Source organism: Rhamphochromis sp. 'chilingali' (genome assembly GCF_963969265.1).
Source record: "Rhamphochromis sp. 'chilingali' genome assembly, chromosome: 3".
In the NCBI taxonomy this organism is placed as follows: domain Eukaryota; kingdom Metazoa; phylum Chordata; class Actinopteri; order Cichliformes; family Cichlidae; genus Rhamphochromis; species Rhamphochromis sp. 'chilingali'.
In genome coordinates, this window is record NC_137931.1 from 37,372,987 (window position 1) to 37,387,673 (window position 14,687).

The 14,687-nt window shown below is 40.6% G+C and overlaps 1 protein-coding gene across 2 annotated transcripts in view; it reads right to left on the minus strand.

The window, feature by feature from the left end:
* Positions 1 to 14,687, minus strand: part of wwc3 (WWC family member 3) — a 42,924-nt gene that overhangs the window by 16,235 nt on the left and 12,002 nt on the right. For both annotated transcript variants that reach the window (XM_080877843.1, XM_080877844.1), the window contains exons 2-5: positions 5,260 to 5,369; positions 4,858 to 5,058; positions 4,386 to 4,462; positions 1,591 to 1,670 (exon numbers count right to left, since the gene is read on the minus strand). In XM_080877843.1, coding sequence (XP_080733969.1) covers positions 1,591 to 1,670; positions 4,386 to 4,462; positions 4,858 to 5,058; positions 5,260 to 5,369 — 468 coding nt within the window. The remainder of the gene's footprint in view (positions 1 to 1,590; positions 1,671 to 4,385; positions 4,463 to 4,857; positions 5,059 to 5,259; positions 5,370 to 14,687) is intronic.

Consider the following 14,687-nt stretch of genomic DNA (forward strand, 5'->3'; position numbering starts at 1 on the left):
CAACCCGCTTCCTTCACTCTCCTTCAACAGCAGGTACTGTTCATCCACCCGACCCTGCCTCTTCCTCCCAAAACAAGCCCTGCTTTGTTCCCCCCGGCCCATTGGCAGGGCCGAGGAGTTTATAGGTTTATGTGTTTAGCAGAAAACAGGACACTGCCCACCCTTCTGTGCTTGGCTGTATTGAACCGCCCCACCTCCCCCGTGCCGTACAGCATCATATATGCTTACATTTATTTTAGTTCAATTCTTAGAGCTGCTGATTGCGATGTTGGCTACAGAAACAGGTCAGAGGAAGCATGTGAAGCATCCAAAAATTCAGAGAAATTCATCAAGATAAGATGGAGAACAGATGAGACGTCTGTATGGCAAACTGTCCAAAAGATTAAAACTCCTAAGTCCAACTCCTGAATTCTTTAAGTCGAGCAATGAAGATTAAGGAGCAGGAGGGCTCTACACCAGAAACTGTTGGTTTGCTTTATCTGATGCGACATGGCGTGGAGAACAATTAGCTATATCGCTGACAACAGCTGAGATTGGAGAAAAAAACAACAACCCCAAAACAACAGCCGTAGGGTTCCTCATGGCCTCAGCCCTACCGGGTGACCCAGAGGGAACAAAGGGACGCGCACACACATACACAAAGGCTAACAAAGACATAAACATGCATATGAGCACGTATACACACACGTAAAAAAAATTCAAGAAGAGGATGCGTCTCCGTTTTCTGCAAGCTGTGTATTCTCCTGTCTATTCTGGGAATCACTTGAGTTGTGTATTATCTAAGAGATAAGGGACTCTTTGCCAGGACTCAGGAAGTGCAGAGGAATTTGCTGCCAGATATCTCTGTGTTTTTGAAACTGCTTTCAAGCCCACACCTCCCCCCCCTTTTCACCCCCTCCACCTCTACCCCCCCTTCTCCATGGGACAACTTCCTCTCCAGGCTGAGCCTTGGCTCTCTGCACTCCACTGGTGCATCCTCTTCCTGAGGTGGAGTCCCCTTTTCCATCAAAAACTCCCTCCATTTGCCTTTTCTGAAACATTCTCTCTTTTTTTCTCCTCTCAGAGGTGGAGCTTCTATTTCTAACATGAAATTTGGAGCTGCTTAGAAATGTTCCCAGCACAGGAAGACGCCATGTGAATGTGTGTGAAAAGCAACAAAAACTAGAAGTACAATGAATAATAGAGAAAAGTTACTTTAAATCACAATATATTCCTATTAACTTAAATATCTTCTTTTTCTTTTTTAAATGAGTCAAAGGCCTTTTTGCTTGAAATCTTTGAAATTTGAATCAGTCTTAGGTAAACGAAATCGTGTCTAAACTGTGAGCAGTGGAAACTGTTTTAAAAGATTATAATATTTAAATTTGAAAGCTCTGTTCAACAATATAGACAACATAAAAGTGTGGCGAGGAAAGGGAAAAGGTTTTAAAGGAACCTAAAGGATGAGACCAAACATACAGTGTGAGAAAGAATAAAAAAGGGAAAAGGCCGCTGGGTGGGGAGCAACAAGGCCGAGTGTTGTAGGAAGGAGAAAGGCGGCCATGGGAGGAAGGGTGGGCCTGGGACACACAGAGGCAGAGGAACACTCACTCCTGCAGGGTCTCCACTCCCATTTCCTTATACTGCAGCTCCTGCTTCACCTGGGCCAGCTCCTGCTTCAGTCGGGAGAGCTGCGGACAGAAGCGAGCACCGGGTTAGCGTGGCACACAATGGGCTTCTCTCACCACCGACACCGGCCAAAAGTGCCAAGTCACGACTATTCACATACAGGAATGCTCAGCTATGTTTATATAGAGGACCGCACACACACACACACACACACAATCACACACACAGGGTCACACACTGAGGCGTTTTGTGCTTGAGAGGGTTTAGAAAAATAGAAATCTATAATTGATATGGTGGCTGTGAAGTGTGACCCAGTTAAAGATTTTTAAAAATATTATTTTAATATGAAATAGGGAAAGGGAACAATTTCAGAGTTACAGAGGGCACGTGAATTTTAATTTACCAAGTTTAGAGACAATCAAAGGTTAGGAGAAGGCCTGTAATACAATATATAGGGAGTCAAGATTTTTTAAAAAGAGGCATTATTCTAATTTATCTGATGTTTGTTGAATTATTTTTAAACACAGAAGCAACAAAGTCAAAAAACTGCAGCTCTTCTAATGGCCACTTGAGGCTGACTCCAGGTTACAGCAGAAATAAACATGTATGAGAGCCTGTTATAACAAACAGGTCCCTATGGATAGTTTCCCCTAAACCTCAACTGCACAGAAGGTCTTTTTTTTTTTTAATAATTCACCTATTTGAACATATTTTGGGCATAATGTTAGTGCTGTGGCTGCTTTGACTAAAGTTTTCTTGCACTAACAGCTACAGCTGCGAGCTGAATGCAGTACAAACACATTGATCTTACATCTGCCTAATGAGAATCTTCCTGATTTAAGGGCCCTTTTTTCTCCTCGCAATCGTTTCTTCCTCGGTGTGTGCACAAATTCATGAGGGCCACATCGATAAACAACACAGATACCATTTCCATCCCATAAGTAAAACCTAGAACGATATTCAGATCCTTACAAGGAAGATGATGTTGCTTTAAACAGGCTGCCAACCTGTTCCAATAAATATTGTTCATATCTGGGACAGTGTCAGACAACATGCTGACAACGGGAATGTTAACAGAGGGGAGTTATTACAGTTACCACAGAGCATGCGCTCATTGAACATCCCACTGTTTCAAATGAGGTCCGCCTATGTAGAAGGAATCTCTGTGAAAGAAACAGTTCAGTCTTCAGACCGCTCTAAATTCTCAGTTCCACAAGTTTTTTCTACTCTTGGCTCTCTACGAGCTCAATGAGAATAAACAGCTTTAATATGAGCCTCTCAGGCACACAGCTACACCCGTATGCTGTTAAAACCCTCAGTTTTTAAAAGACAACCAATCAGCAGAAAGTCTGTTTTAAAAGTGGGAGGGGCTAAACAATTCATTCCAGAGTGTGAGCTGATGGCAAAGACAGTATAAACAGGGATGAAGCTTTCTGCCTTCTTTCTGAAGGCGACCAGATGGAGGATTATCTGTGTTATAGAAAGGAAACTCAATGTCTAAAAACCCATCAATCACAAGTCGTTACCCAATGGATGGGCATTTTCACGGTCAGACCCCGCCCCTCACAATCAGATCCGGTCTGCGGCAACTACGATGGAGATGGAGAAAACTCTCATCGAGGCTTCAAAAAAAAAAAAAAAAAAAAAAAAAAAAAAAAGACAAAAAGTGACATGACATGACAGTAGCTCGATCCACCTTTTATACTGTCTGTGGGTGATAAGGTGCACCAAGGCCCAGTATAAAATAAACCAAGATCACTGTAAACAGTAAATCATGTAAAGCTATGCTTGTAGAGTCCAAGAATAATAACAACATGGAGAGGGAAATGAACACGTGTATCTTTTAAGGTCATATTAGTTTTTAAATATCCATTCGCTTCCGCTTATCCTCTCCAGGGTCGCTGGAGCCTATCCCAGCTGTCATTGGGCGAGAGGCGGCGTACACCCTGGACAGGTCGTCAGTCTGTCGCAGGGCCAACATATAGAGACACAGACAACCATTCGTGCTCACATTCACGCACAGAGTCACACCTATTAATAATTTAGATTAATCAATTAACCTATCCCCACTAACTGCATGTCTTTGGACTGTGGGAGGAAGCCGGAGTACCCGGAGGGAACCCACGCAAACACGGGGAGAACATGCAAACTCCACACAGAAAGACCCCGGCCTGATGGTGGAATTGAACTCAGGACATTCTTGCTGTGCGGCTACCGTGCGAACCACCGTGCTGCAAGTTCTTAATAGAGAGTTACAAGTGGATACAAGAGGTTCCAATCAGTCTAAAACTATTTCATTGATTGCATTGATATTACTGTAATGATGGTGGTCACATAAATTAATCCTAATATTTAACACAGATTATATTGACCTTCATTGATTACCAGGAAATCTGAGTTATCTGGTCTTTAATCACTGTAAATATGTTTATTTATGGACGTTGCCTAATTTGTCAATATAATCTTTAAAGAAACTCAATTTCTCTGATTTGTCGACAGATTTCTTCAGTAACATCAAAATTACACCTTACTCAACACTTCAGGTTAAAATGTTGTTCATGCAGGAGAAACACCCTCGCCCATAGTACTGATCAGAGAGAAATGTCCTATATAACCCCATCAGGGACCTCAGCTTGACCCCTTCATGATCTCATCCTCATCCTCCTGAGGCCCCAGGCCAGAGCCACTGTATCCTGTAGGGGCCACACCCCAGCCCCTTTCTCTGCCCAAAAGGGCCCCTCACTGCAGCCCATTGTTCTCCTGCGATAATGACTTACCCGCTCTCGTCTACAGGCTATTTCCATTTTGATTTGGTCAGGGTCGTATTTCGCGTTTGAGGAGGAGCCAGAGACCGCTGTGGACACACAGAAAGGAAAAGCAGACAGGTTCGAGTTAGTTAGCCGTGATGATTTTAAGGTGTCATCTCTCAGATGCCCCCTGGACACCGTGTGTGTGACAGCTGGCAGGAGTCAGGGTTTATTGGGTGGAGGTAGTTAAAAGGGAGGATTTGGAAAATTTTCTATAGACCTGCACCCCTCCCAAAAGTCTTTAAAGGGATATCAGCAGTAATACATGTCCAGACTAGATAACTGGGTCAGCCAAGGTCATGTTTGGTTCCCATGAGAGCTTCAGGCTCATATTTTTCGCATCCATTTTCATTCCTTTCTGTTCATCTCCTTTGTGCATCTTATTATAAAACAAAATATGGTGTACACTATCAGACGAGTGAAGGACATCTGTGCGTCTTACTGCTGGTGATGGAGCGATTGTCCTCAGAGAGCTCGTGGAAGAGCATCATTTCCTGCTGAGCCAGCTCCAGTCGCTGTTGCTTGACCAGGTATATCTCCTTCTTGGCTTTGAGGGCCTCCTGGGCCACCACAAGGTACTCCTTCAGCATGTGCTCCTGCTCCTGCCGCCATTGAGTCCGCGGGTTCTCAATCTGGGTGGTCTCTGACAGGACGACAAAGACAGGAGTCAACAAATAATTGCACAAAGACATGTGAAACTACAAACTATAAGTACACTGTATTAAAATTCAGTGGGCTTTCACTCTGCCAAGTTATAGTCAAATAAAGTCTTTTTAATACAAGTTGCATTTACTTGTGCTTAATTTTTATGCTGAGGGGACAAAAGCCAAGTTAATGTACTCACTGTTAATGTGGTCAATGTAGTAAACTCCCACTTGTTGGTCATAAACTTCCTCCCACCCGAGAGGCAGCTCATCTCCAACACAGTCGGCAAACGTCAGCGGTTTGGTGATCCTGAAAATTATTGAGAATATTTCAGTGCAAACAATAACCCGCAATGAAGATCATATACAGAATAAAAACATGTATCCTGCAAACTCTCACTTCTTTTTCAATATCAAAACACTGATCAATAAACCTCACTACATTCCCATCCTGTTTAGTTACTCTCATTTAAACATTCATACAAATACATTTTCTGCGTCATTTATTATGTACATACAGTAAAATGGTGTGTTAAGTTCTAATGAACAAAAGCAAACATTTATTCTTTATGTGTTCGTGTGGTTAAATGACCAAAACAGTTGAGAACGTGTAATACGAGAAAAACAACACAATTCAAAAATGCAAAAATACATTTCACAGAAATTGGCATAAAAAAAAAAACAAACATCAAACATCATAACCTGAAATGCACCAATCAAATAACAAAGTTGCTCGATATACTATAAGTGGTAGCAGGCAGGTGAACCCTACATGGTCAAAAAGCTAAATCTTTCACAAATGTACCTATGACCTTGATACAAAATTTTGCATAATTAGTAGGGGTGGGGGAAAAAATCGATACTGTGTAGTATCGTGATATTTTGTTTGCTAATAATGTATCGATACAGGGACAGCAGAAATCGATATTTTGTTACAAAAAAAGTTTTTGTGCTCTGACTTCAGAGCATGTTGATCCTTTTTCTGAGCAAGAATCCTGACATTCCTTCACTGTCCAAATGTGTTTAACTTTTTTTTGGCAGCAATAAACATGACAGTTTACTTATTTTAATTTAAGACATGTTTTATTTTAATTAAGTTTAGAACTTTTTTATTTAATGTAAAATTATATTTTGTTTTAATTTACTTTCAAATTCTTCAGTTGCTGAATGGGCTGCATAGTTTTCATAAATTGCATAGTTCAGAATAGCTATAATTGTACCAGATGGTTGCATTCAGTTAAGTTGGGCTAGACTGTAGTACAACAATAAAAATGACTGAAATGAGAGAAAGACTGAGTGCGAGGCTTTGATATTAGATAAAATGAATATTGATAAACCTTTATGTACAGAATCTGAATATCGCAGATATTTAAAAAAAAAAAAAATCGCAATAATATCATATCGTGCGTTAAGTATTGTGATAATATCGTATCGTGGGATGTATGGTGATTCCCACCTCTAATAATTAGTGCATAGAGCATACTTTACATGCCATAATACCAGTATGATCTGTTTAAGCATTCTTAAACAGATCATATGCACAATACAGTCCGTGACTCCTCTGCACCATCGCTCATGACCCACTGCCACATGTCAATAGCACCTTTAAAAATATATTTACTAAAAAACATTTATGACATGTTCAGTATTTGTTTTACCCGCCAAAAAACACGTCTTTCTCTTCCCTGACAGATTTTAGACAAATGAATATGAATCATGAGCTTCAGGAGGCTTTGGAGTCAGATATAATGACTTTGAGTCAGTGACCTTCACATGTTTATGAATTTACATTCTATTTGTGGCAGCGGTGAGTATGTGCATGTGTGTACATAAAGTACTTTATTTGTGACAAGTAACTACCTGAGCAAAACAACCAGCTGACACTTTCACGCATCATTACATCCTGTGGTTTAACTCCACATCCATGGACTGCAGCTAGTCCTCGCCCCACTCCACTGGATCTGTAGAGCAGAACAAGGACTAAAACTGAAAGTCCAGGACAGAGAAGTCTGTCTTGAGTCTGCACGACCTGACCAGAGAACCCAACGGTAATTAGAAACACAGGAAGGAAAGATGCCACAGTCAGGTGACTATCACCAACTGCATTTAATAAAATTAAATCTAAAACTAAAACTAGGTATGCAATTTAGCTGTGGCTAAAAGTGAACACTAAATAACAAACATTGCTACAAAAAACTAGCCCCAGATTGAGCTATTATGAGGCAGCAATCCCCCCCAGAGTAAAGTGGAAAATTGACAGACTGCAGCACTGTAGTGGCATCTGTTGTGGCGAACAGAGAAAGCCGAATGTCAAATTGAAGCTGTCAATCCCACCTTCAGCTATGGCCATGAGTTACTGTCATTGGCTGAAAGATGATCCTGATCACAAGTGGCAGAAATGAGTAGAGCAGAAGAAATCAAAAGGGATCAGAGGTTTTTTTCATAGTTGCCTCATCTTTTCCAGCTGTTGCAGCATCTTCCACTCTGTAATCTGAGAGTCTCTGAGTTCCTTTACCAATATAACATTGAAACGGTGGTGAGGGCTGACCCACTCGTACACCCATGTACGCGTACCTGTGTGCCTAACAACAATCAATAGCGAAAATGACACCAAAGCAGAGTGAATGCCAGTGGATGTGACATCATATTTACAATGCATCAACATTCACAAGGGCAAAAACAGTGACCATAAACTAGGCTTTAGAGATGGCATGAAGAGTTTATTCATGCAGGAGGGGCTCAGAGAAGAGCTGCTGATCCTCAAAATCGAAAGGAGCCAGCTTGAGGTAGCCCAGTAAAGTCTGTTGCCACCCCCCCCCCCAAAAAAAACCAAAAAAACACAAAGAACAAGGGCAAGGCAAATGACAGCCTGACACATGATGATCTCTACTACCCTAACAAATCATATCAGTGAGTCATGGAGCAGCGGGTTTGATGACAGCAGTTCATACAGTAGCTAATTTCCATCAAATCAGCACAAAAGGAAAAAGGAGGAACAGCAACCACCACACTATGCTCACAATGCAGTAGGGCTGAACGATATATCGCATTTGCGATAATATCGCGACATGATCAAGTGCAATTTTCTAACCGCAAAGGCTGCGATTATACTCTGGACATGTCCAAATTCATGGGCTGCATCCTCCTGAGGCCGCATTTGTAGACCGATTACGTCACAGCGACGCGCCGAAGGCTGTCCAAATTACTACCATATCCCAGAATTCATAGCGCGGCCCAGCCAAACTCCAGTTTCCAGCAATGGCGGCCGCTACTAAGTTTTAAAATTACTCATACTAATCTTTCTGGGTCACAAAATAAACTTTTAACATATTTTCAGGCGAGAAAGTAGTTGTGTAAACATCAAATATCTTCTCGGTTTATCAAGATATCCCATATTTGCAAAAGTGCTTCGACGTTTTCAGGGGCGTCTGCTACCCACCAGCTCGACAGCTAGCCGGGAGCTCGAGGGTTACTGATGCGGCCGAGAACGGCACAACTCCCGGCACATCATTTTCAGATCACCGCGGAGTTTCGCTGCTCGGGTTAAACGTAATATATAAGTCACTTAGACAACCTAAAAATGTTATTGGGCTTTTTTCAGTGTTTTGTTTGTTCGTGAGTAAATCGGTTTGGCTGAGATTAAAGTTATTAGATTAGATAAAATAAAACTTTATTAATCCCCCGGGTGGGTTCCTCCTTGGTTTTCACACAGCTGACTAAACGTCAAACAGAAAACTTATTAAACAGAAGTATGAGACAGTCGAGAATTTACACCAGTGTCTGGTTATATTTTAGATAGCAAGAAGCAGACGGCCGAGTTTATTAAACTCCACCGAGACAGCGGTGACGCTAATCAGAACTAGCCTTCTGATTAGCTAATCAGAAGGCTAGACCGTCCAATTTCACGCCTTTAAACTTTAAAGGCGTGTTTGTGTGTGTGTTTATACAATTGCTATTATGTTTGCACTTTATGTGTAATGTTACTGACTGCAGAGATCAGTAAGATGTGTGTATTTTTTATTTATTAGTTTTATTTATTTAATATTATTTTTTAATTGAATGACTGTCTAGTAGTTCACAGATGTCGAAAAACTGAGTGTGGTAAAGCCACTGATTTTGTTTATGTATATTTCTGCAATCTGCACATTGTACTGACTTTCATTTTAATGTTTACACCAGGGTTCCTTGTCAGCACTTTATGCTCAGATGTTTGTAAGCTAAAAATAAACTATTGTGTATGTTCAAATATACTGTTGTGATTGAAGAAGTTAAATAAAAATGTCAGTCATCAATTCATGCATCACCTCATGTCATCATAACAGAGGTCTGTCTTCCAGGAAAGAACAGTTTAAAATTAATGTAATATAGTATTGGCCATACTATATGATGTATTGCTTGTCTTTGTTTAATAATACAGAAGACAAAGACCTTAAAAAATAATCGCATATCGCATCGCAATCGCAATATTGGGGCAAAAAAATCGCAATTAGATTATTTTCCATAATCGTTCAGCCCTACAATGCAGACAGCGCATTAGTCCTGATCCTGTCGAGGTATGCATACAATGAGGGGATGGCCCGGAGAGAGACGCTGAGACATTCTGCACAGCATTCCTCAGAGCAAACTCACTTCACCAGATCTCACTACCTCATTTCGGTCAAAGAATTGGCATTCGGATTAAGAGCCAGTTGATGAGTCAATGCAGAATTAGCCCTTCGCTCTCATTGAAGTGACATAAAAACAAGGCGTTCTAACACAAACAAAGCTGTACTGAATCCTAATTGATGATTGGTCACAGGAGCTTACCTCTAATTCAATAAAACCCCTAATCTGCTGCTTAAGTGCAGCTCTGCATGTGTTGTAAGTCAGTATTAAACGTTCAAACATGTGTTCATAAATTATTAGTTAAGGAAGCCTAATATTCAGCTGAGTAGGTATCGAGTTTTCAGATTTGGGGATTCTGTTTTTTCAATGCTTGACATCCCTCTCACTGAGAGCAGTGATTATCATGCTTCAGCTCACCTCACTGTTGCTAAATTAGCAGCTTTGACACTGGATTTGGCCAATTTTCAAATCCCTTTTGACAAATTTTTTTTTCCCCTCCAGAAAACGGTTTTGAGAGAAAAAAATAATTCGTCATAACATCTTGATGTCCTGGAGCAGGATCATCAGTATCTCTTTCTCCCTGATGTGTTTATTAGAAAAGCTTCAGAACGTGAGAGGAAATAAAGCTGATTTCTGAAATCACTGTACATGTAGCCAAAATCACAGCATAGCCATCGTCTTTAACTCGTGTATGACGGTTATTTACCGTTTATTGCTATGAAAGTTAAGAAGCAAAATGAGATTAGTAGAACTGCAACTGGCAACATTTTCTTTGCCTCAGTTTCATAAATGTTTTTTTTTTTATATTACAGAGACAAGAGAAGCTGAACCTCTGAAGTATTATGTGCGACATTACATTTTTTCCTTATAACTGACCTCTGCTTTCTACAAACACTGACCCAACAAAGACCCAAATATTCCCCTTTGAGAACCAGAAAATGGCTTCAGTCAACATTATGATGCGATCCTTTAAGACAATACAAAGAATCGACCGCTGAGTGATCATGGCCAATCATGGATAGCAATGTATGTTTTATAATATTTGCGATGCCTTGGGTATTTTACAAATGGATTCATTATTTTTTTCAAGCAAAACAGCTTAAGCACGTTCACTGTTCACAATACTGTCTGATGAAGCACCTGAATAACTTCTTCCTGACAACGACAAATCCAAGTGTTACACCAAACACAACAAAAGTGAGAAGAAAGAGAAGCTGACAGGAAAAGTTTCCTCGTCAAAGTTTTGAGCTGTGACTTGACCAATTAGCAATTACCAGTAAACGAAATTATTACAGGTAGAAGGTGTGAAACGCCTTCAAACTGCTGACCTTTTAACATGTGCTTTACATGTAGGATTACAGGTGAGTAGATCACTGTCCCGGCATTTGATTGGTAGGATAGTGTTTTTCTAGTCTACGAGCTACACCATTTATATTCACATGCCGTTTTATTTTACACACTTTTAATTTGCTTTTCAATCAAGGATCAATCAATGCAATAGCTATAACACCTGAGCCACAGCTAGCTGACCCATTCATGTTTTAATAATGTCCACACCTGAAGAGGTCAAACTTCGACTTAGACTAAATGATTCACAGATGAATTGTTTGATCATATTTTCTTCATCAGTGGCCTCTCCTAACTAGAAACACTGGCACACTTAATACCCAAATATTCCCCTAAAATAAAGTGCACAGGCCTGCAGCAGCTTCACAAATAACTGCTCAAATCTACCAGAGGCAGGCTGAAGCAGGGTTAAAGGGATGAACTATGTGCACTGTCCCGCTGCCAAACACCAGGACAAGGCAAACAAGAGCACACTCCCTACCTGCTCCTGCTTTAAATGTTTGTTAAAGGTAAACAGACACCAACTGCACTTGTAAATACTTAAATAAACACTGACTGTAACACAGCTGCTGTCAGGTTTCATGTGCAGAAAGGAACTGTAGGAGAAACAATGAGACAAAAAAATCTATAGTAAAAAAGCAATGCAAGGTTATATGAAGAGCAGCAATAATGTATAGTAGTTCTGCTTTATTTTGGGTGATTTGAAATGGTGATAGAAATAGAACAACCACGAGAGGCTTTGGACGGGAAGCTATGTGACGTCAGAGGGAGGTTAGTCCTGAACTGCCCTCTGACCTCCCTGGGGAGACTAAGAAAAAAAGAAAAAAGGCAGAAGGGAAAAACATGTCCTCTCAGAGATCTGAATCTGAATTTCTGAATGTTTGGTTTGTTACACGGTCTTGTGACAGCAGCCTCTGTTTTTCCAAGTAATGTCTTGGTCTTGGGAGAGTCTGTAACCACTGCACAAAAAACTCACAGCAGCAGCAGAGGGACACACAGCAGCACAGAGCAGGAGACGGCCAATGTGACAGTATAGATTCAGCCAGAAAAACTGGACAACTGAAGCTAGCTGTGTGTAGTAAGTCTGCATTTCTGGTCCACTTTTAACCAGAAGAAATTTTTATGACCTTTTCTGACAGTCAGCCTCAGTTGACACAGTGAAACAGCTGTGCCTGAATAAAATGTGAGAGATTTAAGTCGGGACGTTTCCTACACGGGGCACAAAAATGAGACAGTCTCACAATTGTAAAGGCTCCATTTGGTTCAAGCCCGTGGTTCCCACGTGGTACACTGAGGCACACTAGTGCTTCCAAAAGCACATTAAAATAAGTTTGTTTTTTAGTATTTAAAAATCCAATCATATAATCAAATTCCAATTTGATGACAGCTCTAAAGCAAGCTGTTGCCCCTTGAAGAAAGTCAAGGTGTGCGGCGTGTTTTTGTGACAAATGCGCCAAACTTTGGATAGTATCCTGTATGCACTCATTCCCATACAACGGAAAAGTTTCAACCTTTCTTCTGTCAAATGGAAATCCATTCGCACAGGAATTATTACAAAGTGACACAACAGGCTCGGACAGCGAGAAGGATGCAGCAATGAGCTGGAGCGAGTCGCCTTTCTGAAGAAACTTGTTCATGTTGACACCAAGCAAGCCAAACAGACACGTGGAAAACAAACCATTCAGATCAAAACTTGGCCCACCTTAAAAAACAACAACAACAACAACAACAAAAAACCCCCACTGGATCTGAAACAGAGTCTGAGATGGTTTGCTTGATTGTGCTAAATGGGCTGATATAGCAGTGGATAACAAACATGATAGAAGAGCTTGTTGCAAAGTATAAATGCAATCCAACTTTTTACAGTAGCCAAATACGGTTGTTCCAAAGGGGAAAAAAAAAAAATCACTCAAATACTAACTTATACTAAAAATTACTATCACTATTGGATTAGATGCTCATTTCCAACAATACTGACACGAGCAGTGGCGTCTTTGCCTCCTCTGGCTGACAGCCACACGCCCCCTCCCCTCACCAGTAGCTAGTAGTTACCGTTCACAACACCGAACATCACTTTATGAGGAATTCCAAGAGGTCAGTAAAGCTCCCGTTTCACACTGAAGCAGTGAAACATTTATCACAAACATTAATCTGTTTGTCCCAGATTGAAGCTGAGGAAAGTCCAGACGGCAGCCTAATGTCTGGTGACCAAGAATCTGTTTAGCACAGATGTGAATACAGTTTTCCCCTTTGTGTGCCATGGCACACAATGTGTGGAAATCACTGGCTTAGATGATGGTGCGGGAGGCAGAACACAGGACCTCCACTGCTCTGAAAAGTGCAATCAAACTTTACTAGGACGCTGATATGGACTACATCAGAGATCTGCAGAGGATGCAGAGCATGTGTGAGACAACCAACGGGATGCTTTACCCACCCCAATACTGTTTGGCCGTTTTAGGCCCAAGCACTTATTTCTATAATAATCATATTCCATTAGGATTATTTTAGAGCTGCTGCAGGATTACACTCCCTACACAGCAGGTGCTCTCAGGGACTTTTAGGCAGTTTTTAGCCAGTGTGTCTCTCTGGATGGCAAAATCTGTCTATGGGTTGTGCTGTCCATCAAATTTGTTCCAGACTGAAATATCTTAACAAGTACTGAACCGATTATTTTAACGACTCCAAAATCTCCCCAAAATAAATATTAACCTAAGTGACCCCCTTAAATTTCCTCAAGCTTTAACATAAGGTTGAAGTACATAATGGATAAAATGACCAAATGATGAATTAGACTAATAACCACCACATTAAAAGCCACATATAAAGCCCAGTTTGTCAGCACGGCAAAAAAGGTTAATTATGAAGGTGAACGCAGTAGGGATATACATGCATAACATCAGCATTTTAGGAATGCCATTCTGAGCAGTAATGCTGACATCAACTCATCTCGAAGCTGAGATGACTACATCCTCTCATCCTCTCTCAACAGGACTCCTGTAGACCAAGGACTGGTTCTATGAAACTTAGCAGACATCAGCTCTTTACTTTGTGGATATTTTGAGTAAAACTAACAGGAGCCATTGTTTTAACAATTTGTCAAAAATCCTTCATTTCCAGTTTCTGAGTCATGGGTTGTTCTCCAGTTCCAAACTTTGTGTTGACTTAATCTTAATACAAATCAAACTAACAAATCTCAATTCATCACCTCGGGTTTTGGAAACAAATAAATGAGTATTAATCAAATATCAGGAGAATCAGGTTTGGATAAAGTTCATACTTTCACTTTCTCACATGAAGCAAACAGCAGAAAAAGGCTGACTTTAGACGTGTTCGCGCTACTGGAAATACCCAAAGTGGTTTAGGCGAGAGAACTGTCTGGATGGAGCATGCAGAAGCCAAAACACAAAACTCAAAGACCATCTAAGGTCAGACTGCACTGGACATTTGGACCTGTGTTGGTTTATGTCTAGAAATGTTCAGGGGAACAATATATGTGAGAAAGGCTTTATAGAAAATAATTGGTGTAGACATAGTTCTTGTCACAAAATTAGCCATTTTCTTCCAGAAATGAAAAAGAAAACAAACAAAGAATGACCAGAAACACCAAAGAAGTATTAAGACAAGAAATAAACCTGAGAAAACATTTTTAAATAAAAAAATAATACTCGCATGC